This window comes from Melospiza georgiana, chromosome 16 (genome assembly GCF_028018845.1).
Source record: "Melospiza georgiana isolate bMelGeo1 chromosome 16, bMelGeo1.pri, whole genome shotgun sequence".
NCBI classification, from domain to species: Eukaryota; Metazoa; Chordata; class Aves; order Passeriformes; family Passerellidae; genus Melospiza; species Melospiza georgiana.
Genome location: NC_080445.1, coordinates 16099083 through 16125315, shown reverse-complemented (window position 1 = coordinate 16125315; position 26233 = coordinate 16099083). Strand labels below are relative to the sequence as shown.

General features: G+C 44.0%; 1 protein-coding gene across 4 annotated transcripts in view; it reads right to left on the bottom strand.

Annotated features, from left to right (window-relative positions):
* The window catches only part of TBC1D24 (TBC1 domain family member 24), a 38675-nt gene extending 15016 nt beyond the window's left edge, over positions 1 to 23659 (bottom strand). The window contains exons 1-4 of one of the 4 annotated variants that reach the window (XM_058035691.1): positions 23597 to 23659; positions 11505 to 11741; positions 8143 to 9177; positions 4005 to 4022 (exon numbers count right to left, since the gene is read on the bottom strand). In XM_058035691.1, the coding sequence (XP_057891674.1) occupies positions 4005 to 4022; positions 8143 to 9101 (977 nt within the window). In that variant the 5' untranslated portion in view covers positions 9102 to 9177; positions 11505 to 11741; positions 23597 to 23659. The remainder of the gene's footprint in view (positions 1 to 4004; positions 4023 to 8142; positions 9178 to 11504; positions 11742 to 23596) is intronic. The other 3 variants (XM_058035690.1, XM_058035692.1, XM_058035693.1) reach the window with 3 other exon arrangements.
* Positions 23660 to 26233: the final 2574 nt, after the last annotated feature.

Sequence of the window (26233 nt, the reverse complement as noted above, 5' to 3'; positions counted from 1 at the left end):
TGTTGTTTTTAATTCTCTCTGGCACTTGTGTTTAAGCACAGAGAACACAATACCCAAACAAACAGACAAGATCTGAGAGGAAAGGGTAGTATTTTTTCTACCTCTGAAGTCCTGCCCATATTGTGTGACTAGAGAATTCCTAAACCCCCCAGAAACTTTAGAGGAATCAGTACTACCAGGGTAAGCAATTTTAATCCAAGGCAAATATTTGAAGCTTTTGAGAAGTTCCACCTCTTGGAAACATGTAATTACCAATGACTTCTACTTCATTATGAAACAAACATGTTCCTGGGATCGTGGTTACAGATGGAGCCACTGGGAAGGAAATCCCTGTACCCCCCAGAAGGGTCTGATACAGTTAGGATTGATTCATGGCTTTTAAACACTTGAAGGTAACAATCATCACCATCTTAACCAGTCTTCATTTCTCAAATTAAACAAGCATGCAAACCCAGAGCCTGGGAATTAGATGTTATTTGCTTCCACAGTCTATGTTAAATGCTTAAAATGCAATGGAGACAGCCAAGGACACAGAATTTACACAAGTCACTGAATTACTGGGCAGCCAGGTGTTAAATAAAGCTTTATTACTTTGCTCTGCATGCAAGGGTTTGGGTGCAAGTATTTGCCTATTTCTGATGGGTTTTTCTGACAATTACACATTTCTTTTCTCTCAGTTTGATGATCATGAAGGGGCCCTCAGTATTGTACATCTGCATGGATCTGGATACCTTAGTTCACTCCCTAAAACATACAAAAGATATAAACTTTTTATTTTTCATGCTCATAGTACCAAAAAATCAGCAGCATTTGCAATGCAGAGCAGTGCCTGCTTGGAGACACTGGGAGCTGCTTTCTGGAATTCACTGTAGGCACCTTGGTGTCAGCATTTTCAATGAAGTGACTATTCATTACTGCTTATTTTAGCCAAATGAATGAAATCAATCTTTGCATTGCTACCCTGCATTATTTAATGCAAGGAACTTCTGTGGGCAGCTATTAGGCAAGCTGTAACTATTTATGGGTTTTAAAACTTACAGTATCACTGACTAGGGACATTATTTGTACTTTTAAACACAGCAATCTGAGGCAAAGGAGAGATCCACTGAAACAAATTAGGGACTAAGCCTTGAACCTCCATGTTCAGAATCTTACTTTAGGTCCCATCCTCTGTGTTCTGGCAGGTCTGCAGCTAAAACTGACATCACTATGGAACAGAGCTGAGACACTAAGACTTGGTTTCAGCTCAGCAGAAATTAAGATTTTTCCTCCCTCCACATTTAAGGAATTAAAAAATATTTAGGGCAGTCAACTGTTTATTAGAATGAATTTCCAGCAGAAAAGCAATGGTGATAAATAGGTTAAGACTTAATAATACAGGTTTAAATTTACACCTCAAGCAAGCCTCAGAATTATTTGTGTACCTGGACTGTACATCTTTCACATTTCTGTGAACTGTTTGGGCAACTAAACTCCAGTTCTTTTTTCCAAAAGGCTCTCACTCAGAGTATCTTTGCTTTCAAACTTTTCTTTCTCCTGGCTACTATAACCTGATTTAAAGACTTTCCTACCCAAACCCTTCTCAAAGCCTGTTCAGCAGCCTTCTGAACACATCTCTTTCAGTACTCTGTGCCTTCCCACAACTCTTTATTGCAGGCAGAGTATCACCTTTTCAAACAGATCTTTCTGATTTACTAGAAAGAATTTACCACTGTATTGACCATTTAAAACTGTACCAGGCATACAGTTCCTGCCTTTTGACTATCACAGTAAATAATTTTCTATTTAATGGCACCATCTAGTTAAACCAAAGAACATGGCCTAAGAATGTGAAACAAAATGATGTGTTATCTCCCAGTAACAAATCACAGCTGCAGATGGTTGAGACTGAAACCTGACCCTGTGTTGAGAAGTGGCCACATACAGCTTGCACCTATCAAACCAAACTCCATGCTGCTGAGCAAAAAAATAACTTTTCTGGGGGGAGTTCCAGATTGCAACTAGTTACAAGTATCCAATCTGTATTAATTGCAAGTAGTTACAAACATCTAACCTGTATTAATTCTCTTCATTTTTAACAGTATTTATCTAATGACACTGAAAATCATCTCCTTCACTTTGGTAGTTGCTTTTCAAAGCAGTAAATGAGTGAAAATGAACAGAACACAAGTGGGCTATGAAAAAACCCAAGTGTTTTGGTTTTTATTTACTGAGGAAAATTCAGTTTAGCCTTCACCACTCCACTCTTTTCTGGGTCATCTGTGAAAACATTGCAGCTTGAGAGACCAGTAAATTTGGACAGCATTAAAGTCTACCACTAGGACTGAACAAACTCAGAAGGTTTTACCTGCATTAGTGTTTTCCTCAGTTACTGGGATTGACATGGTAACCTTCTCTTGATTGCTGATGTTAGAAAGACTTGTTCAACTGCTATTATTCCAAGGAATTAGATTTGAAAACCAGCACAATTACTGTTTAATAAAGCAGCGTTTGCTAATTTCATAGAAATGTTGCTTTTCCAGCTATTATCATTAATACTATGTGCTTCAGAGACCTCAAAGCTCCCAAAGGTAAAGCCAAGGTTGAGGACGTGCAGTGGCACCTGTCAAAGTGGATGTGCCCTGTATTATTCAAAAAACCAAAAATCCCCAACTCCAAAGATTACTCTCAGAATGGCACCTTCCTTCTCTACTCTGGCTTGGGTCAAATCTTAGAGGAGATGCATTAATCTTGAAATCCATTATAATTTCAGTGAGGGCATAATTGTAGGGTAAAAGGAGATTTCTTTTTCAGTCATAAATAGCTATATAAGTAATTTGTGATATATAAGCCTGAAACTTAATCCTGTGTCCAGATCAGTGTCAACAGACATCCTGCTCTCCCTAAGTCCCCTTAAATCCAAACTGCTTCCTAGGCATAAATCAAGCCTTTCTGCTACTTTCAGAACAACCTAACTGCAAAAATAATACACAGATGCTGAAGATTCGCTTGACTGGGATTAACAGATTTTTGATTTATCAGAGGTAAAATCCTCAACAAAGAAGTTACGGTATGAAACATGCTTTGCTAAGTCTCTTAAGGTGTTCTTTCAAACATGAAAACATGAGGAAGTTAACTCCAGCTTTGATTTTATAAATTAGTACAGATGTTAGTGCTCATCACTCACTAAAGTTAACTCAGGGCACCTGCAGCAAGGCCAGAGGATTCTCAAAGGCATGAATTTAAACCCAAACATCTCTGGTATTTAATACTCACAGGGCAGCCTTTCTCTTTCCAAGTTCTCCGCTTATCAGATATCACAATCCATTCACTGGGTTTTGTTCTTTAAGATTTACTTTTCAGGCCAAGACTTGATAAATGACTTCATTAACCATTAATGCTCTACGGCTGAGTAACTCTGACCTCCTTGACACAGAAAAAGTCTTGTCTTGGCTCTAAAAATTCCCAACCTACTTAAAAGCAAATATAAACTACTGTGAATAGAGACAGGTCATTTTTAGGAGTGTGCCTAGTTGGGGTCAGTCCAAAAATTTTCCAATTAACTGCAGAAAGCTTCCAAAGAAGATAAAAAGTTGACTATATTTCACACCTAATGCAACAGCATATACCAGGTTTGGAGTTGGGATGATACCTAACAGCTCTTCCGAGCTGTTGAGATGTTTAAAAAAAATGACATTTTTTTCTTCCAGAGTAGAAAGGACCATTATTATAAAGGCCTTTTATAGCCATAACCATAATCCCAGCATGAACTTTCTCCATGTACAGGACTCTTTCCCACTCTGCTGTGCCCCTGGGCCCACTACCCCTGCTCTCACAGCTTTGCAGGTGCTATGAACTAACTTTGCAGGAGGGTATTCTGGAGATGTGGCACAGCAATCTGGTGCTCTGATTGCTGGCCTGCTTCTCCTGCCCCAATGTTAGCAATATTGATCACCTTGGAAAAAACAACAAGCCAAAGACAGCAGGAATGAGCAAAGTGCAGAGACTGCAGTGTTTTAACCTACCTTTTGGGAGTTGCAAGACTGCATACAGGAGTGGTGCAGTGGAGATGGAATGGACAGAAGGAGAACATACAAAAAGAAAGACAAAAAAGATAGAAAAGATCAGTGACTTCCTACATCCATGACAAAGAAAGTGAAAGGAGCCTGGAGAGAAACAAAGCAAGGTTTGATTTGAGTCATCAAGCACTGAAAAATAATCAGACAGGTTAAAACATTTATATTTTTATTTTCTTCCTGTTTTGTTATGTGATGGGAAAATAAATCATCTTCTCCTTGCACAGGCCAAATAGGGGGAGAAAAGAACTGACTGGCACCCCATGGAGCACTGGAGAACAGCTCACTTCTCCTGCACCTCCATCTGCCCACACTGGGACCCAAACTGAGCCAAGCCAAACTCCCAGCAGCCCTGCGCCTGGGGACATTGAGAAATTTCAGTGGGTTTACAAAGGTAGCCAAGAGAGGGTGAAAATTTTTCAGTGACAACTCTGCCTGGCATAGCAGTAACTACTGGCTTTATTTGGGCATATCACTGTATTTTGCCTTGAAAGCATCACTGTTGTGAGAGTTTCCCTGCAACATTTAACACAGCAGGAGCTTTTGGAGCATCTGTGGTTGCTTGATGCATGTTTTCTTTTTCTCTGGTTTATTTAAATTATTTATTTATTTTTAAATTTAAAGCTCTAATTCCAATTTAAACAATATACTCAAGGGTATTACAACTCTCCTGAACTTCCTAACAGGAAAATACAATAGAGGAGTCAATATTTTGCTACAAGTTTCAAATACAAAGGTCTGAACTGCCTCTAGTGTGACAATCCAGTGGCTAAAGACCTTGAAATATTTGAGACTGACAGGAAAATACTGAAGCTGATTCTAAAACAAGCTGTGAGTCTAAAAAATTAACCCTTGGAAGAGACCAGGGGGAGCTTACCAGTTATGCAGACACATGAAGGAGGTTCAGCTAACATTTATGTCATCTTTTAGGCTGAAATGTACTGAGTATGTATTGCCATGCCATGGAATGGTAACTTTGCAACCACTGTAACTAACTCAGCAACACAGCTGGCTGGAAGATCCTACTACATCAGTGGAGATTTAGAGAGTGAGACTGTGTGTCTAGAACACCAAATTCCAGATATCACACTCACTGACCCAGGGGACTTTGAGAAGTCACCTCTCTTCAGAGGGCAGTTCATAAAACTGTACAACAGTTCTGAACTTGAGAGTTCAGAAATTGTTGGGAGAAGTTTTCTGCTGTCAGAAGCCTCTGGAAAAACAGAACATGTACTACTCACCTGTACATACATTTGCACTTGCCAAGATGCTATTTTTGTTCAGATTAATATATTGGTGCCTTTTCTATATCCATCGAGAGGCCTTTCAGCTAAGCGTTTTATGAGTATGACTTTTACTGTCACATCAATGCAGGATTTCATTTACTGGTTTCAGAGTTAGTTCTTCTTCCCCTTATTTCTGAGAAGAGCTTGTGATTTTGCAACAGTTTCTTGGATCTGTATAGTCACTCTTCCATGGTTCTTTCAAAATTATTTTTTCTAATAGTACATGAACCTGCCACAAAACAGGTCAACTCCTACCTGTGAGTACTACACTCTTGATTTCCAGGAGGCTTGCAGCCAAATCTATTTAAAAAGTAACCTGAAAATAAGACATGTTTCTTCCTTGCTCTGTTAAAACAGCTCTGCAGTCAGGCACAATGTTCTCAGCTGTGACAGCATCTCACACTAAAGAAACTGCTGAATTCACAGTACTGGGCAGCATCAAATTGACATTTTATACAAATAATATCATATTTAAGAATCAATTTCCACATTTCTTTGGGTATGTTTCTTCCAAGTAATTTATCAGTGCTGGTTTTATCATTGGAGCTGCTGAGAGCTTCCTCTGTGCCTGGTAAAACCAATCAGTGAGCGGCGTTGAATATTGACACTTTGTTAAACCACTAGAGAGCTGAACATGCCTCTGTGAACACCGATGTTACAAATGAAAAACGCCGGGAATTCTCTTTTTTTCTGTTCTGGCCTGAGAGCAGGTCACAAGGGCAGCCCGGCCCCTCCCTGTCGCGGCTGGGCCGGGTGGGCTCTGCCGTGGGGCCGGGCCCCCATGGGCTGCCGGCGGGGGCAGGGGAGGCCGCGGGGCCCAGGCCGGGCCAGGCCAGGGCTGCAGCATCTGCTGTGGCTGAGCCCTGCCCCGCCGCCAGCCCCGCCTGAGCTGGGCTCTGCCGGGCCCTGGCAGCGGCCCCGGGCCGTCGGGAGGAGAAGCCACGGCCCCCCGGCCATGCTGCTGCTGTGCTCTGGCCTGGCTGCTGAGATCCTGGCCCTGCCCCAGCGCGGCCCAGCCCATCCCGGCCCGGCCCGGCCCGACCCACCCCAGCCCAGCCCAGCCCAGCCCGGCCAGGCCCAGCCCAGCCCAGCCCGGCCCGGCCCGGCCCGGCCCGGCCCAGCCCAGCCCAGTTGCAGCTCTGCCGGCCTCAGGCGAGCACCTGCAGGCCCCGGGTGAGACACTGACTCTTTCAGTGCACAGATGAGACTTGCAAACCTTCAGTCCTCCCTCAGGTGAGAGAAAAGGACAGAGTGAGAACATGTAGAAGAACAACATGAAGACACCAAGGTCAGTAAAGAAAGAGTCAAGTCCCAGATGGGAGGGATGAGGAGATGCCTTGATCTTAGGGCTGAAATCCTCTTGTAAAGCTATGGAGAAGGATGTAATTGATACATCAGACTCCTTTTCCCTGTGACTCATTGAAAAATATGGGGAGATGAAGCGTTCAAATTGTAGATATGAGCAAAGGCCTCCAAGCTGCAGCAAGCTATGGTATTCACATTTCTGGAAAAATCCCCTCACCCAGGATTTTTCTCCTGAGAAACTGAGAAGCCTCAGAGAAAAAGGAAAACAATAATTATCTGATTTGCTTCTCCTGTGTTTTGCTCCTTTGGAATGTGTTTGGAGATTGTTGACCCACAGGTGATTGATTCATTGGTTTCTGCTGTGAGTTGTTTTCACTCTTTGGCCAATCAGGGACAAGCTGTGTTGGGACTCTGGAAAGAGTCACAAGTTTTCATTATTATCTTTTTAGCATTCACTAAGTATCTTTTCTGTATTCTTTAGTATAGTTTAGTATACCATTCTTTAATATAATACAATAGTAAGCAGATGTTAAAGTAGCTGTGATCCTATGAGAAGCTTGAACAGAAAGACAGGGAAAGAAGAAGAAGACCTCTGTTCCTAGAGATGAAGATAATCTCAGAGATAGATATAGAAAACCTTTGCTCTTGAACAGCTCATCCTAAAAATAGTACACCATATGCTGACATGGCCCATAAACACAGCTGTGGGAAAAGCTGTGAAAAATGGGAAGGACTTCACCATCTCAGATTTTCTGGGTAGCTGCTGTTCATGGAAATTAAAAGCCACAAGAGAACTGCTTTCTTGTGGAGAAGTCTCCATAAGTTGACAAGAGGGACTCCTCTGCCTAAGTGAACTGAAGAAAGACTATTCTAGAAGTGATAAACTGAATTGTTTCTGTATGTTGTGAGTGAGAAATAAAAGGTTGAAGGGGGGAGGATAAGTGTTCTAAAGCTTTTATTCTGATTCTTATTATTCTTTCTTTTAGTTACTGTTAATAAAGCTTTCTTTACACCCTTTTGAAGCTTTGAGTCTTCTTTGCCTTCCTCCTAATCCTACCTCACAGCAGGAAATAAGTAAGTATATTATAGTGGGTGCACTAGCATTTAGCCAGCACTAGACACACTACATTAATTGGTGTGTTGGTCAGGAAATCTCAAACTGGCGAACCAAAACCACTACACCAACTTTGCTAAAATGCCTTTTAGTTTGAAAAGTGCTTATGAAACACACTTTTGAGATATGATACTTGTAATTAATATATACCCATATAAATTCATAAGAAACTTCTGTTCCTCTTGTATCATAGTACTTCATTTAAAGTTCCCATTACAATCCCAGCAACACTTGATTTTGGAGCTGCTGAGTTTTTCTGCAGAGAAAGTGCATCAGCAGACACCAGCATGCACCAGTGGAGCTTCCCCACCAGTCAGCCAGGACTGCTCCCCACACTGGGAAAATTCAGGAGATTGCTCAGGTTACCTGTGCTGAGTCCTACCTTTTCTGTTTGACTGTGATGCCCTTCTGCTGCAAAGCCTTCTCATTGGCCATCTGCAGGAGCTGGATCTCCTTCCGAGAGAACAGGCGGATAGCAAAGGCTTTTTCCAGGAGCCTCTCCGGGGACACCGACTTGGCAATATCCCTCACAAAGGCTCGAATGTCCTGCTGGATGCTGTCAGACTCCATGGGCTGCCCAGCTCTGACTTTGTGAAAGAATTTCAGAAGAGCCAGCGCGACGCGATAGAGAACTTTGTACCCCTCCACCAGGAAGACGTCAAAGATGCGCGCAATGTAGACCATGGGGAGCTCTCCGAAGAGCCACCGCTGCCAGTCTGAGTACACCTCCAGCACGTCCTCGGACACTGCCACCATCAGCTTGTGGGCTGCCTGGCAGTACTTGTTGACCAGGTCCCCGAAGGTCATGCAGGAGGACTCAAAGGCCAGGAAGGTCTGGTCGATGAGCCGCTTGGAGGGGTCATTGCAAGCCAGGATGCGACAGACCTGCTCGAAGCACTCGGCCTCGTCCTTGCTGTAGTGCAGGAGCAGCGCGGTCACCGAGGGCAGCGCCGGGCAGAAGGAGATGTCCGGGAACTGATTGGCGACGCACAGGATGATCTTCCTGACGGCCCCGACGCCCTCCGCGTTCAGGCAGTACGTGGGGATCAGGCTGTTGTCCACGAACTCTGGCAGTGGGAGGGAGCTGCTGCTGCGCTTTCCAACGATCTTCCCCACGATGTCCCGGTACACGTTTGCATCGGGGGTCACTGTACGGCATGGGATATTGCTGATGAGTTTGTGGTACACTTTGGCTCTCAGAGAGTGGTTTTTGGCCCAATAGCCCTGCCGGGCGAGCTGCTTGAGCTCATGTAAGTCTGTGCAGGTGAGCTCTTTTGTGTCCTGGCTCTGGGCACTCACATCCATTTTGTCCCAGTCCACAAAGCGGCTGTATTCATCCATGGCTCCCGGAGAAGCAAATCACATAAATCATGAAAACTGAGACTTTAGTAAGTCATTGATGGACTCTTGGATTTTTCTGCAAAAGGGAAGTAAAAAACCAGACATTTGAGTAACAGATAATGTCTTATTTTCTTTATGAACCCAGATCTGTGCATACTTGTTCCTGCAATGGCAAAACTGTTTTCTAAAGCAAAGAAAGTAAAAGATGCCTTTTTAAGCCAAACTTTTCTTCCATTCTGTCAGTAACTCCTACTGCAGTAACTGATCAAATGCCAGCCAAGAGGCTGATCCTGAGGACATCTCTCCATGAAATTAATTTCCCTAACTGAAAGTCCAAGCTGAGGCATGAACCTTTACATTAACATCCTACTTAAGAGAACAGAAGACTCCCATTGCAAAAAAAAATATTGCAAAGTATGTTCAATTTGCAACCTCTCTTTCCAATTCTCTGGGGAAGTATAAAGTGAAACTTATACTAGAAGGATGCAGTCTCATAGGTAGTGTATGCTGTTCTCAGACAGTGTGGCCACTGAGGAGATAAACTGTGCTCCTACTAACCACAGCCACGTCCTCCAAGTAATTTATTTGTCATAGCACTTGTGTGACCACAGAGTCACCGAGACTAGCTTGTTAATCTGGTACAATTTTCCTCTTCCATTGGATAAGATTTCTTCATGGAAAGAGTGGTCAGACATTGGAACAGGCTGCCCAGGGAGGTGGTGGAATCACTGTTCCTGAACAGTGCTCAAGAAGCATCCCTGGAAGCATTCAAGAAATGATGGGATGTAACACTTAGTGCTCTGATCTAGTTGACAGGGTGGTGATTGGTCAAAGGTTGGACTCAATCTTGGAGGTCTTTTCCAACTTCAATGACAGTGTGCAGCTGTACAGTCAGCCAGATCATTGCTAGTGCCAGAAGAGAGACTTGAGCAGGACAAGAACTCTGCTTCCAGACTGCAGCACAGGGTCAAGTCAGTTTCAAACACCTTCATTAAAGCACTTAGATTTTCTAAGCGCTGCTCTGGATGCTGGCCATGCCCTGTGACAGGGGCACACAACAGCTCTCCCATTGGAGATGCCACAGAAACCTTTGTGACAGCACCAGGAGCTGAAACATCAGGTTCTGGCCTCTAGTGCCTTGTGCCAGATTTACCTGATCTACCTGCTGGCTCCAGGTTCAAACACACCTGTGTCTCAGCAGAGAGTGTGGCTGTCACCACTAAAGGCTATATCCAAACCAGCTTTAATCAGCCAGTGCAAAGCCAGAAGGGGATGCACAATAACCTCCACTATTGCAGCAGCTCTGCTGGGTGCTGGAACCTCTGCCCGTGTGCCCTCAGTGTCCAACTGAAGCTGCAAACACGGCTGTGGAAGCTGCACACTGCAAAGGTAGACAATCCCTATAAAATCCAACAGGCCCATAAAACTGTTCTGTCCAATTAAAAAGTTACATAGCAAGGTTAAAGCAATGAAAATGTTTACTGAAAGGCCTCCAAAGAACTCTTAGCCATTCCAGTATTGATAGACTGAAAAACACATGGAACTTGACCTTTATTGGCATGCTTTTCCATTCTGGAGGCCTTTGAGCCTATTAAGGGAACTTCTAATGTCCTGGAAGAATCTGCCACAGGCTTTGAGAATGCCTCACTGCTTAGGGTGAGAGGAAAAGGTTTGTTCCTATGGTGCTCTGCAGCACTATGCTAATTTACCTCAGTTCTCTATAGGTCACTGCCCTCTACCCTGCCCCTTCCCTATAGGTCATTGCCCTCTGCCCTGCCCTTGTACTGCCCCTGACCCCATACTTAACCCAGGACACTGCATTGCTTCGTTGTCTTCTGTCCCTGGACTCCTCCAGCATGACTCTACAACAAGCCTTGCTGGAACTCTACACAGACACCTTTTCCATCTTTTTTTGCTGACCTATCTGTGGTGTGAGTGTGGACTGAGGAACTGTCTGTGCCCGCCCGTGCGGCTTTCTCAGAAGATGCTTTTGGGAAGGTAGCAGCAAACACCATCCATTTTCCACGCTGCTACATTCCATAAATCAGGTGCTTTAAAATGATTTGAAGCTCTTAAGGAAGATATACCATCAAGATGAGATCTCATCCTCATAGCTGCACCTTTGGAAAAGAAATCAAACATTTTGCCTGAAGCAGCCATAGCAGCCAATCCAGACAGTTCTAGATTCTGAGTAAATGCTAACATGGGTATTTTGGAATCACATGCTGAAAGTCCCAAATTTAACTCCTCTTTCAAAAGTTTGGCAGCAGCATGCAGGAGCCTTTCAGAGAACGCTTTTGGATGGCTCTTCTCTACTATATTTAATTCAGGGCTTTTTTATAAAAAGAAGACTGGTTTTAGATCATCATTCTTACAGTGTAAGAGTGATACAGAAATGCTCACCATTTCTTTTTGTTGCATTCTTCCACATCTAAAACCAATTCTCAGGCTGTAATTAAAGGAGGCAACACATAGTCCTGACTCCCGTTCTGAAAGTGAGATATCTTACAGGGTTCAGCTGTGGGGTCTCCGTGTGAGCTCAGCATGTGTTTCCTGCAGATCCCGTAACAGCAGGACACCCATCCATCGCAGAGCCAATGTCAGCTCCAGGGAAGTGAACATTTTTCAGTAATTCTCCACCTGGGAATCACAGAAACACTCCTTTTTAATGCAAATCCTAAAATAACGTCCTTTTGTAGAAGAGAAATTTAATCCTACTTTGCAGTGGCAAAAGCATGGGAAGCATGAATCATTCTGTTCCTGGACACTTCAGCATAGAAACTATCCCTGCCTTGTGCTTGCTGGTGTCTCCAGCAGGCTTCTACCTTCTGCCATCGTCCCTTGGGAGCTGCTCAGATTTATATTAGGGAGGGTTAAGTAAAATGTTCATCATGTAAGACAACTTCTAAGACACCCAGATTCATTTTGGCTTTTTCTTTTTTCCCCTGTAAACCTTCTTCTCCTGTCTTATTTCTTAACATACACAGGCATACTTAGAGGCTGCATCAAACAGACATTTTCACTCTAGCAATTATTGCCCATTCCAGGAACTAATGACTTTCATTAATGCGTGCTCTTGAAGCTCATTGAAATCCATGGCAGTCAGACTGCCAGAAGTTTTGATTTGAGCTCACAGTTTTATACATTTTTTGGCTGGGATAAATCTGTGGGGTCTGCAAGTAGGTCTGGCTGCTTATACTTTTCACAGGTCTAGATGCTGCAATAAAAAGTGACAGCAAAGTAATTGGGCATTGTCAGGGCTGCCAGAGCATGACCAGCTCTTAACTGTGCTTGCAAAACCAACAGAACTTGTGTGCTCCAGTGTAATGGTGCATAGCTCCTGATACCTTGCCAGCAGCTACTGTAAACCAGCAGGCCTCAAACAGGGAGGATTTACTTGCCACAGAAGAGCCCAAGAAATCTCAGGAAAATTCCAGCCAGCCTTCAACTCCTCCTCAACTCTTTCTGAACTGTCCTCCCCCTCTCCTGTGAGGCAAGTTCTCTCTCTTCTGGTAAAGGGCAATGTTTAACTTTGGGCTGCTGGGAAGAGGAGACAGAAGATGTCACCCTCAGCAGTCAAGAGCCAGTGAGTCAGGGCTGTCTCCTGCCCATCCCTCCCACCACAAGGAAATGAGCAGGCAGTACAGAATTGTATTTGGAGGGAGGCTGGAGTTTCAGTTAGGGGTAAAACTGGAGGATGGCTGTGTGAGATTGCAGTTGTGCCACAAAGTCCCATATTCACCTGAGCTACCTTGCTTACCCCTCCATATAAAGGAGGGTAAGACAGGCAGAAGAGAAAAAACCATTTCAGAATAAAATGTATATATACAGATATGGCTATAGGCAGGCAGAGACTCATTTACAGCCTCTTATTGCAGCAAACCACTTTCCCTCCTGCTTTAGAGAAGTCAACATCATGTTATGGTAAATGTCCCCTAACTGGAGACAGGGACACCAGGATGGGTGAGCACCTGAACAGCACAGAACTGAAATGCACTCCAGTATGAGTTGGCATAGAATGATAAGGGCATTGGATAAAGTAGCAAAAAAATCCCCAAAACAAAAAAAAAAAAAAAAAAACAAAAAACAAAAAACAAAAAACCCCAAAAAAACCCAACAAAAAAAGGCATTATTTCTAACAACCATAGAAACAGAACATTCTGGGTTGGAAGGGACTTTAAAGCTCATCTCATTCCACCCCTTGCCATGGGCAGGGACACCTTCCACTATGCCAGGCTGCTTGCTCCAAGCCCTGTCCAACCCTTCCAGGGATCCAGGGGCAGCTACAGCTTCTCTGAGCAGCCACAAAACTTTCGAGTTCTGTACTAAGAGTAAGCGGTCATTATCCTTTCTAATCAGACTGACTTTAAAAAAAGTAGGAATTAACATAGAAGAACAGAACCAGGAGAAAGAGCTTTCTTCTTAGTACCTACCCTGCAATTGTGGATTGTTAAATGTATTAGTTTTTAACTGAGCTCTTCAGGTAAGTGCAATATAAAAAAAAAAAAAGGCAAGTACCCAAGTGAGAAGTAGAACCAGAAAAATGCATACTGCCAACAGTGGCTGCAGCACAGGCAAAAGCTTTTTCAAGATTAAGTTTAAACTCTGAAGCAGGCAAGCAACCATTACAATTTAAACCCAAGCAAAGACCACAGCAACCTGCATGATTTTAAGTCAGTGACTGAATTTTCAGGAAATATTTAGCTTGCTATTCTAGCCACATTTTCCATTTCATTCCCTTAGCTCTTCCCATTGTCTTTTGGCTGCTTTCAGAAGGCTGCTGAAAACTGTCTGAATCTGTATAAAACACACAGCAGTGAAGCCAAGTGTGACAGGAAAATTCCCATACTGTCTACAAAGAAAAATTCTAAGGAAGTGTTTAAAAACATATCAGAAAAAAAAATTTGAATTATTACTTACTTTCAGTATGGGGAACATAAGCTTACAATTTTACTAAAGATAACATGGCTGAGGGCAAGTTCAACAATTTTATTATTTAGAATAATTATCTTATTATTAAAGGGGTTTGTTTGTTTTTTCTTTACAAAATGCAGGAACTAGGAAACTGAAATATCTGAACCACAACTAACTCAGAGGGCAATTATTTTTTCAAAGTGAGAGCACATAAAATACTCTGCAGTAGTGACATATGCACAGTCTAAACTTCTTAAAAATAATTCCAACTTTGGCTGAAGCCTGCGATTACATTGTTTGATATTGCTTTTAATAAACATAAGAGTGTCCTAAAAACCCGAGCCATAATTAATCAGATCCTGGTTCCCCATTCCATTTAGGTATTCTTGCAACTTTGTATTCTGAAAGTCTGCCTACAGCTTAAAAGATTATTAAAACACTTATTTTAATCCAGTGTAGTTGCTCTATAACAGGAACTACCAAATTTGAAAATTACATTTTTCATCTCATGCATGAGCAGTTACACCACCTTGGATTTAGCTCTTTGCTAAGCACAGACACAGTTAGATACTGACAACCAACATTTTGGCAGACATTTTTTTAAGGTTCTAATAGAAAGCTATTTTTCCTTTTTGCTGCCCTTCAAATCAAGAGTAACGTAATCCTCCAGACCTGCAGCGTATCCTTTGGTGTTTATATTTCTGACCAGTGTTGTAGGCATGGAAAAGACTCAAATTTATTCTTTTTCATAACCTTGTGCAGCAACTAATCCATGCAGAAGGCACATGAAGAGATAATGAGAACTGCTTCCTCAAGACTGCTTGCTACTAGTCCTTTTCCCAGTAAGAGGAAATGAACCCCAAAAGTCTGAGATGAATTCCATTCTTGAGGGGTACTCAATCACCTCTGAGATGTTTGCTTCATAAAGAGAAGTCTGACAGAAGCACAAAGCAACTCAGTAAGGTAGTAGTAACTGCAGAACAAAAGCCAAGTGGCAGGCAGCTTTTCTCTCCTCCCCCAGTATTTCAGTGCATCCTGCAGCTTTCCCAATGCTGGACTTACAGCAGCACCCTTGACATCTCTGCTACATGGATCTGGCAACAAGACTGGACATCGCTGTTCCCCCTGCACCCAAACACCTCCTGATCACAAGTACTGTACAGCCTCCATGGTAACTTTGCCTCCCCTCCCTGGTGCAGACGTGTCACAGACATCTTTTCATAAAAATCCTTTCTTTAGGATTTTTCCCTCTTCTGGAAGGCTGAGGCCCCAGAAAGAGAATGTAAACAATGGTTATCTGCTGCTGTGGAATGCAACAGGTGCACCTGTGATTGGCCCATGTTCCATGTTTACAATTAAGGGCCAATCAAAGACCAAGCTCTCTCTGGGACAGAATCAAAGAGAGCTCATTTGTTTATTCATTCCTATTCTATTCTTAGCATAGCAAGCTTCTGAACTTTTCTCTCTATTCCTTTTAGTATAGTCTTAATGTATTATATATCATGAAATAATAAATCCAGCCTTCTGATCATGGAGTCAAGATTCTCGTCTATCTCTTCACCCCTGAGGAACCCTTGCAAGCCCGGTAACACAGATGTGTTTCAAAGCTTGAATTAAACACTCCATTTAGCATCAGAAAGCGACCATCTCATGTCATGCAGCGTTTGGGAGCAGTAGCTGCATTGTGCAGTGATGATGCCTTCTAGCAGAGTACACAGAGCTCGATGGATTGCTTTAACGTGGTTAAATGCAGTTCGATCTCTCTGTGCCCTGGGCACTCTGCACTCACAAGCTGGGTGCCACAATAAAATTTCTGATAATGTTCTATTACAAGTTTAGCAATAGTGTGATAGCAGATTATTAGATGCTTCCTGCTGGGTTTTTGATATGCTTTAAGGACAAAGTCCTCACAATTTCCCAAGTAACTGATAAAGACCTGATATCAGAGCACTCTACAGGGCAAATACTTTTAGGCATTTAGATGATTTCTCTTGGGATATCACCACTGTGTATGAAGCACAGTAACAGAGTTTGTCCTAGAATCCCATGTTTTCTTTCTTAGGAACATACTATCACCTTCTTAAACAGTCTAAATTATCTGTAATGAATTTGTTGTGCACTTCATTAAAGTTCAGACGCACATTCAGACACAGCACTTCCTCACTGCTGGACAGGTAAGTGATAGTAGCATATATTTAGGAGAATGAGTATGCCATAGAATGATGGAACAGTTTGGGTCAGAAGAGACTAAAGATCATCTCATTCCACCCCCTGCCATGGACAAGGCCACCTTTCACTATCCCAAGTTGCTCCAAGCCCCATCCAACCTGGCCTTGGACACTTCCAGTGATGGGGCAGCCACAGCCTCTCCTGGCACCCTCTGCCAGGGCCTCGCCATCCTCTGAGGAAAGAATTTCTTCCTAACATCTAATTTATATACATCTCATAGCTGCAAGCACTTACAAAGCATCCCCTCCTTCCCATCTCTGGGTTGGGATGACACAAGCACTTCTGATGTCCCTGTGGGTGCTGTGAGCAGTAAGATATCAAAAAGGCACACACAGAACCCAACAAGATAAAAGTCTGGGGAAAAACACAACATATTGTTGTTGAAAAAATGTAAGAGGAAAGAAATAGTTAATGGCTCCACAAAGGTTCAAAAAGGCTAAAGAGCAGAGCATTGTAAGAGGATATTGGAGGCAAACGTTATCAAAGCCATAGATCAGTAGCTTTCTCTCCTGCCTACACCATAAAAACACTCAAGGAACAAACAGCAAAATTAAAGAGAGGGTAATTCCTACCTTTTTTCCCTCCAGATGAAAACTGCACTTAACTGCAAAACTATCTTACATGATGCATTAAAAATGATTCATTATAAAAACGATATCTGTCAAAGTAGTGCAAAAAGATCACTACAATTTTCTGACCACATAGTCTGAGTTTTCCTTCTGGTCCTCCCAAACTGTAAGGCTGAAAAAATCCTTCATGTTGTGCTAATTATTTGTCTTCCCTCGGTTGCAAAATGGAAATAACTGCAAACATGTATCCCCTCAAAGCAACCTCTGACTCTGAACATACAATCTTTGGTCTTATTATTTTTACTTTCCCATAACACTTGTATCTTTCTCTGTTTGGAAGTACAGTCAACTACGCAGAACCAAAGACAGTGTTGACTGTCAGTGATAAACCTGATATGGTATCAAATCCATACACAATAATACAAATCCCTCTTCCCTCTCTGTTGCACTGGATGCTGTCAGTTTGACATCTATCACCTTGAGACTATTTTCCACTACATTTACTGGCAGAAAAACATATTTAAATATCTGTTGATGATATGTTCTTCTCTCAGACACAGTGACTGCATTGGTTTCTGTCAAACACTGATTTATTTATTTTCCTCTTATCTAAACCAGAGGGTGCAGGAACATGTACTTTACAGGTACATGCAGCCATGTGTTATTTCTTTTACATTTAGAGTTTCTTCAGGTCCAGAACAGCAGTTCACAGCATGAATGGAAACACAGGTATATTTTTACAAGCAGAAGACACAATCTGAGATACCCGGAAAGGGCTTCCCTAGGAGAGATGTTTGCCAAGAAGCCTTTCCCAGTGCATGGCAATATATTGTATATATATACAATATATCAAATACACATGTCATTTTTAAAAACTAATGCTCAGAATAATTTTCCCCACAATATTAATACTTATCAAAAATACACCCACACAGATGACTGCTGGACATTCTCTCTTGAGAAAGGTTCAAAATATGAATGCTGCCACTTAAAGTCTGTTAAGGAAACCAGCCAACATTCCAATTCCCCATATCATCTTTAAAACAGAACAAAAAGACAATTTAGTAAAAAAAAATCAAGTATCTGTGTGGATACTTATGCCAGTTTAATTCTTCTGGAAAATTAACTGATAATACATGTTGATAGTGGTTTAAGACGTCCTCAGTGCAACAACACATGAACATATAAAGACTTGAGGGGCAGTGCTGGAGAGCTTAAGGTGCACCTAAATTGGGAAAGGTGTGGATGCAGCTGTAACCCTGGTGTAAGGGAGCACACAAATCCTTATCCATGCTGAGCATATGGAATTCACTACACACACTTCTTGTATGTGTGGTAAGCAAATGGAGATGTACACTTCATTCCTGCCAACAGTTATCCCCACAACGTTTTTATTCCGGGGAGATCTGTGCTCCCATAACTTCAGCCAGCAGCTAAAAACAGGGAAGGGAAACCTTATTATCTCAGAGTATTTAATGATTGTTTACTTTAAGTATAAGGGCACAGCAGTTTTCTCTTGGAAAGCAAAAGCCAATTTACAGTAAAATGAGCCTATAAAAAGGAGTTAAAGCTGTCATTATAGTCAGAATTTAATTTTATTGTAGCCCTGCAAAACCCTACAGATTTTTTTCCTTTCTTCTGACCTTGCTCAGAAGAAAAGCTTCAATAATTTGGTATGCCCTGTAATGGACTACCCTTTGCTGAAACCAAGTGTAGATTACCCTACACAGGGGAGATATTCAGACACCTACAACACTTTACAAGCAAAGGAGAACCTAAGCTCATCCAAAAGCTCCACTTTGGGCAACTGGAACAACACATTGCATAAGCACAACTTATGCTTAATTAAAATAATAGCAACAAACACTCCTGTGTGGCAGCAAAGGTACAGAAACAGCACCTTGTAATGAAAAACTGATGAGTACGAAATCCCACACTAGTCCTGCGTTACTTTGATTGTGATTTCAAAATCACAACAGACAGGTTGCCAAGTTTATAATCTTACTATTAGTGTATACTATACTGCTAATCTTCTAGTTTTTCTGGGGAGAGAACTTTGGGTGACTGGCTCTGTCATAGAGTTCAGAATCCAGGGCACAGATTTTACAGGAAGGTTTGCTGTTGAGGGTGCTCTGTACCCATGTGCTTGCTCTGAGGAAACTTGAAGGGATTTAACACACCTGACACACTGTTGAGGAAGATGAAACAGGAAAGCCTTATAAATATGATTGTGTGGCAAAAGATTTTGAGAATATAGAAACTATAAGCGAGACTGAAATGAAAGCAAGCTTTGAGATCCCTCAGGTACTGAACAACTGGAAAACAATGGTGTGTCCAGCTGAAGGTAATCCCCTTTTGATGGAACAACACCCTCTGCTTGCAGACAGGCCCAAGGGTCAGAGTAGCAGAAGGGGTCCAAAGAGCAGTTTATAGGGTTTAAAATGTAACACAGTATGGTAATGTAAGATTCTTATAGGCTGTATGGAAATGCTGAAGGATTTGTATCTTGTACTAGATTGGTTAGTAAGAATTAGAATATTCAACACAGAAGATTTATTGTATTGTAATGGGAACCTCACTCTCTTAACCTCTCACCCTCTCTCCCCCTCTCTTCTCTCAGCCTGCTCTGAGCTGTGTTTGGCAGCTCCCAGCAGGGCCCTGCCCCCAGGCCCTGTGCAATAAACCCCAAGTTCCTGACCTGGTGCAGAGATCTCTGTCTCCATCCCACAAGGCACCTGCTCCTCTCTCCAGTGGCACTGCCCTGGCCAATGGGTTCCAAGTCTCGCACCCGGAGGATACAGGCACACTGAAATGTAAACCAGGAGCAGAGTCCTGTCTCCACATCCAGGTTAGAAAACAAAGATTTTCTTTATAGAATGAAGATATTACAAAACAAAACTATTAAACAAAAAGAATCCCAAAACTCCTCTGCCACTCAGACTGAAGTGCTTTTATTAACCCTTATCTTAGAACTTGTGACTGTACAGATCTTCTTATAACTTACTCCCTTCTGTTTGGTCTGTTTGTGAGGTGAAAAATAACCTGTAAAAACTAGACTGTGTTTTCAACAGTGCACTGGGCAACACTGATATGCATCAGGTGCACCACTGACCTCCACAGCTTAAAAAAAAAGTTATCTGCATGCATAGCTTCAACCTTCATTCCTGAAACTGTGCTGTAGAAAACAAGGTGACAAACACCCTCACCAAAGAGAACAGCTAAATAACCACATTATCAAAGTGCTTGCAGCATCAACAACTCATTTCAGTCCCTAAAATCACAAGCAGGATTACTACTTGGGGCGGCTGTGTCACAAATACTTTTAGCCCCCCCTGATTCTCTACAGGATGTACAAAGCCTACATTAAATAGGCAATCTCTGGAAAATGTCTCTCCTCCAGGGACTAATAGGTACTTGCTGCACAGGTACATGATTTTGGAATTCCAGCTCTGCAGTGTTTGGATCACCAGTTCTGAAACAAACCCAACTCCACTCTGATCATATGCAGTGGACTATGGGGTTAGAACAGCTGATTCACTGAGAGTTGGTATCTGGCCCTTGTCCTATTAGGTAGAAAAATTCAAACTAATCTGAATGTTATTTTTCTTTTCAAAATGTTGATAGCCAGCATAGATTTGGCAATAATAGTACACGTTTTCTGAAACACAGTCACTACACTTGTACTTGTGGATGATTTATTTCTCCTTTAAGTTGTTTTCCCCATAAAAAATAACAAAATAATGAAGTGTTGAATTTTGGCAGCTACACCTGAGTTACGCTTATTTGACAACATAATCAGGAGAGGGAGAAAGGATTTTACACTGACAGAGAGTAAGTTTAGATTAGATTTTCAGAAGAAATTCTTTCCTGTGAGGGTGCTGAGGCCCTGGCAGACACAGAGAAGCTGGAATCCCTGCTCCTGGATCCCTGGAAGTGTCCAAGGCCAGGCTGGATGGGGCTTGGAGCAACCTGGGACAGTGGAGGGCATCCCTGGACATGGCAGGGGGTGTAACAAGATGGGCCTTAAGGGCTGTTCCAAGGCAAAGCACTCTGTGGTCCTGTGGTGATGTAGCTGCCTGCACCTCAAGCATCATTCAGCACACTCCTTAACACAGACATTGGCAGTCACCCAGATTTCTCCTGAGTCTCCTTCACAAGACACTGGGAATCAACAGCTCATGGTCTTTTGCAACATTTCTGAAAGTTCAGGCAATTGTTCTCTAACTGCAGAAGTTTAAGCAGGAGGAGAAACAATGAGTTCTGTTAAAGCCTAAGAGTATGAACACCACAGCTACAAGCACTTCCATTAATGTCAGGGATTTTAAAACATTCGAGTCCAGACCAGGACCTCACCAGCACATATCCCCACCAACACATGTGGACTCCAAGCCAGTCAATCATTAATTATAGTGCAATAAGATCTACTTTTGTTTCAGGTGACTGGTCAAGTACCAAAGCAGGAAATAGCTCAAGAACACCATTTCTGCAGCAAAACCTACAGCACCTCCATTCAATTGTGTCAGACTATTGCAAATAAACCTGAAAATAAAGGCATCCCCAAACAAATTTGAGAAAAATTGTAGTTCTTTAGTCCTGATTCAAGGCTGTACAGACAGAATAAAAGGAGCTACTTTTCCTTCAGACCAGTAACACAGTTTATCAATTCTGAGTGGTAACACAGACTCATCTGTGCCTGAGCATGCAGCCACACAGCCCAGCTGCCTCTCCAACCTGACAGGGAAGGCAGGGGGAATTCTGCAGAGCCAGAAGAACAGCAAGGACCTAAGCTATGGCATCTTACCAATAACGTGCTGTCACTGCCTGCATGTCTCTTCAGCACTAAAGCAAAGGCACTTACAACCTAAACAAATGCCAGACAATGCAAACAACACAAGCCGACAATAATGTCTAAACAATGCAATATCAGACTGCAATAACCTTGGTGTTGGAGATGCTGAGACACCCATGCAGTGTGGACTGCTTTGCTTGCCTTAAATACATGGACAGTTATTTTAGTACAGGGATAGCTTCTTTTCCCATTTTCTTTGCAGTCCAAATAACAGGGGGATCAGAGGATGGAGGCCCTTTAAGATTTCAGATTAACAGAACAAATAAGCAAATACAACCAAAGGGAGAAAACAAAGATCACAAAAAAAAGGAGCGAGCTGGGAAGAGCAGAGGTACTTAAATATGTGATGGATCCACAAACAGCCTGCTAGAAACATTTACTTGGCAGCACTTAATCACTAACAGCAAAAAACCCCAAAAGCCCCAAACAAACAAACAAACAAACCCCTCAGAAACAAAGAAGAAAACACAAACCACAAAACCCCCACCACCACCACCAAAAAATCTCAAACAAAACAAAACAACAACCCCCTCAAAACCAACAAACAAACAACAAATAAACCAACCCAAAAAATCTCAGGGAGAAAGCTGTTTTTCTTTGAGTTAAAATTTATGGCCATGGGAACACCTGCAAACTTTCAAATATTAATGACAGAAAAGACTTTCAGTACAAGGATTCCCAACAGCTAATTATTGTTCAATACTATCCACAGCTGTTTTGAAAAATACAAAGGATATAAGTATCAGGTATTGCTTGGAAGGAACAAAAAATTACTATAAAATGTTGCTGGAATCCTTGAACTAGAGTTATCATTGCTGTTCTTGAGTAACCACCTCGGAGAAGTCTTTTGCAACAGTCTAACAGCTAGTGATTACAGAGAGAAGGAATGCCAACACCAGGGAATCCCCTGTTCTGGTAATACAGTGCCCTAGATATGATCCATGTTATTTCTATGCTCTGGGTACTCCTGTATGCTCTGAAAATCCTACTGGGATTTCCTCTAAGCCAGAAAAGCTTTCAGATGCTCCAGCTTCTTGTAGGAATTGGACATAAAAACACAAGGATTGAGATAATACAGTTCAAAGGAGAAGGTCTCACTGTCCTCTCCTCACAAGCACATGAGAGGAGTGCTCCCTCCTGCTGCCCTGGGACCAGAATCAGCATCAGCTGCATCCACCCGGCCATCGCTCGCTTGTTCACAGGCCCAGAGAGGCTGGGGAGCGTTTTGACAGGTCCCAGGCAGCACTCTAAATTTGGTGTTTGGTGGCTAACAGTGTGCCAGCCCAAATATTCCATCAGCAAATTTCACTGAAGCATGGGCCGGAAAGACCGAGGTGAAAACAAACTCTCAACAAAATTCTACCTTCATTACAGAAATTTCAACAACATTGAAGGCGGAGGCTGCAGAACACAAGAGCCAGGCTTAGCGAGCTCTCCCTGCCGAGACGCGCTGCCCGCTGCGGGGTGGGCTGGCAGCATAGGTGTAAACTGTGCGTGCCGGGGGAGCCTCGCCAGCGGGCAGATCCTCGGGCACTGCCCGGCACCTGGGGCTCGCACAAGCCATTCGAACATCTTCCAGCCCCTCCACGCACCGAGCCGGCCCCAGGCGCAGCCCAGAGCCCCCACGGCCGGCTCGCCGCAGGGACCGGCGCCCGCTCTCCGGTCACCGACACCCCCGGAGGTTCCGCCCTGGGTTCCGGAGCCCACGGCCAGAAACAGCGGCTGGGGCCGCGCCCGAGCCTCCCCCGCAGCTGCCCCTTGGTCTAGAGCACAGCCAGCGACCCGCGGCCCGGACACGGGGGCCTGACGAAGGCCAGCCTCGGAGCCGGCCCCCTCCGGCTCCCTCCCGGCCCCTCGCCGGAGGATGCTGCCGCGATGCTACCGCCCGACACCGAGTTCCATCCCCCTCGGAGGACTCCCGGAGCCCCGCTCACCCTCACCGCTCTCCGCCGCTCCGGGCCGCGTCCGGCGGGACCGGGGGCGCGAGCGGCCCCGCGCCTGCGCAGAGGGCGCGGCAGCTGTGGGACGGGCGCGCGCACGCGGTCCTGCCGGGCCGGGCTGGGCGGGAGCGCGCGGAGCGTCCGCGGCCCTGGGGCCAAGCGGCGCTGCGGTGAGGGGCGGTGAGGGGCTGTGAGGGGCTGTGAAGGGCTGTGACGGACTGTTACGGGCTGTGACGGGCTGTGAGGGGTGGTGGGGGCCGTGGAGGGCTGTGAAGGGCTGTGAGAGCTGATGGGAGCTGTGACGGACTGTGAGGGGCTGTGACGGGTCGTGAGGGGCTGTGAGGGGCGATGGAGGGGTTGTGAGGGGCTGACAGAGGGGTGGTGAGGGGCTATGACGGACTGTGATGGGCTGTGATGGGCTGTGAGGGGCTGACAGAGGGGTGGTGAGGGGCTGTGATGGGCTGTGAGGGGCTGACAGAGGGGTGGTGAGGGGCTGTGATGGGCTGTGAGGGGCTGACAGAGGGGTGGTGAGGGGCTGACAGAGGGGTGGTGAGGGGCTGTGATGGGCTGTGAGGGGCTGACAAAGGGGTGGTGAGGGTGGCTGTGAGGGCTGATGGAAGCTTTGGAGGAACAGGAGGCTGTGAGGGTTACAGGGAGGGACTGTGAGGGGAGTGCAGGCCAAAATTTAGGGAGTGTGAGGGGTGACGGGGACTGTGAGGAATGGTGGGCAATGTGGGGCAGACAGGGTGGTTGTGGCAGTGTTGTGATAAGAGTATAGAAATTTGGTGGAAAAGAAACGCCTTGTTAGCCAGCTGGTCATTAGGGATCAGAGAGGGTGAGGGTAGCTGGGCTTAAGTTCTTATTATAACTTGTTTGGTACTATAAGTGGTTGTGTTCAATAGGAAGTTCCATGAGCACAGGTCCTCAAGCAGGGCATGTTCAACACTGAGTCTGGTAATGTTCAATAAGAACTTTCACCATCACAGGTTCATGAATAGTATGGTTTATTGAAGCGGCAGAAGTGCAAGGGGGAATGGAAAGGGAGAATAACTGTAAGGTAGTATGTTTTAATTAGATTTTCAGAAGAAAATCTTTACTTAGAGGATGGTGAAGCCCTGGCACAGGGTGCCCAGAACAGCTGTGGCTGGCCCTGGATCCCTGGCAGTGCCCAAGGCCAGGCTGGACAGGGCTTGGAGCAAGCTGGGACAGTAGAAGATGTCCTTGCCCATGCCAGGGGGTGGAACCAGAGGAGCTCTAAAATCCCTTCCAACCCAAACAATTGTAAGATTCTATGAAATAATAGATTTGGAATTGCCCTAGATGGATGCACTAGCTGTGGTAGACTTCTAACAATAGCAGTAGTATAGTGTTAGCTGAGGTAATAATAATCGTAATCATTTTATGTAAAAGCTTACAATGAATGCTTGGGAGGAGGGAGAGGAGACTAGTAGCCCATCATCTGTTTCTGAGGTCCTTTTGGGTCTTCCTCCTAACTAGGTGAAATTTTTACCCTCCATATATACACCCCAATCTTATCCCCCTCCTTCTTCTTCACATATAGCATGATCTAAGCAGAGAGCAATGTAATACTGTAATATATGTGAGACTAAGGTACTTAATGAAGGCAATTAGCATATGCAGGGTTTGTTGGGGGGTTTTTTGTGGTTTTTGTTTTGATTTTTTGTTATGGTGTCCTTCGAAGTTCTGGTCATACAACTTTGTTCTCATTTGCTTCATTCTTCAGAGCGAGAGCAGGATCATTGCATCTGTACAGGACCTGCTCCTTCAGGGCCTTTCCTGACATCAGCTGTGCAGCTCTCCATGCACAGAGATAACACAGAGGGTACCCAGCACACACTGTAGGTATTGAGCCTCAGCCCTTGCTTGGCTCCTGGGTCATTATCCCACAGAGAGCAGGGCTGTGTGAGGAGAACTGGGCTGTGCTTCTGCCCTGGGGCCTGGGAAAAGCTCAGCGCAGATGTTAGAAACAATTGCTGCCTTAGGAAAGCTTTAAAATCTGACTATTGTGCTCAGTAACAATATGTTTTTGCAAAGCCTACAATGGCCAGGACAGAAATTGGTTCGTTTTAAGGATGAAGGATTTCCATAGTGTTTATTTGACTTGGCTTGGCAGCAATGCTCTGTTTACGACTGGATAAATAACTGCCACATTAAAGATTATTAACTAGCTATGCTTCAGTGGCCAATAAAGCACTAATCTTTTATATGGTGTTGTATATGTACACAGCTTGGTACGGCTGGATCTTGCCAAAGAGATAACAAATCCCTTACCTGGAAGTTTTACAATCTAAAGGAAACCACAAAGGACCACAAAGAAAGTACTAAACATGATAATGAAACATAAAATACACAGAGGACTTGGAGCCATTTGCAGCTGCATTTTAAGGGTCTTAAGAGGGTGTTTTATATTTACCTTAAAGCTCCTGAGCAGAGAGGCAAGATAAAATCCTAGGTTTGGGTTGGAAGGGACCTCAAAGCCCAGCCAGTCCCACCCTGTGCCATGGGCAGGGACAGCTTCCATTAAACCAGATTGCTCCAAGCCCTGTCCAACCTGCTCTTGAGCACTCCCAGGGATGGAGCGGCCACAGCTTCTCTGGGCAACCTGTGCCA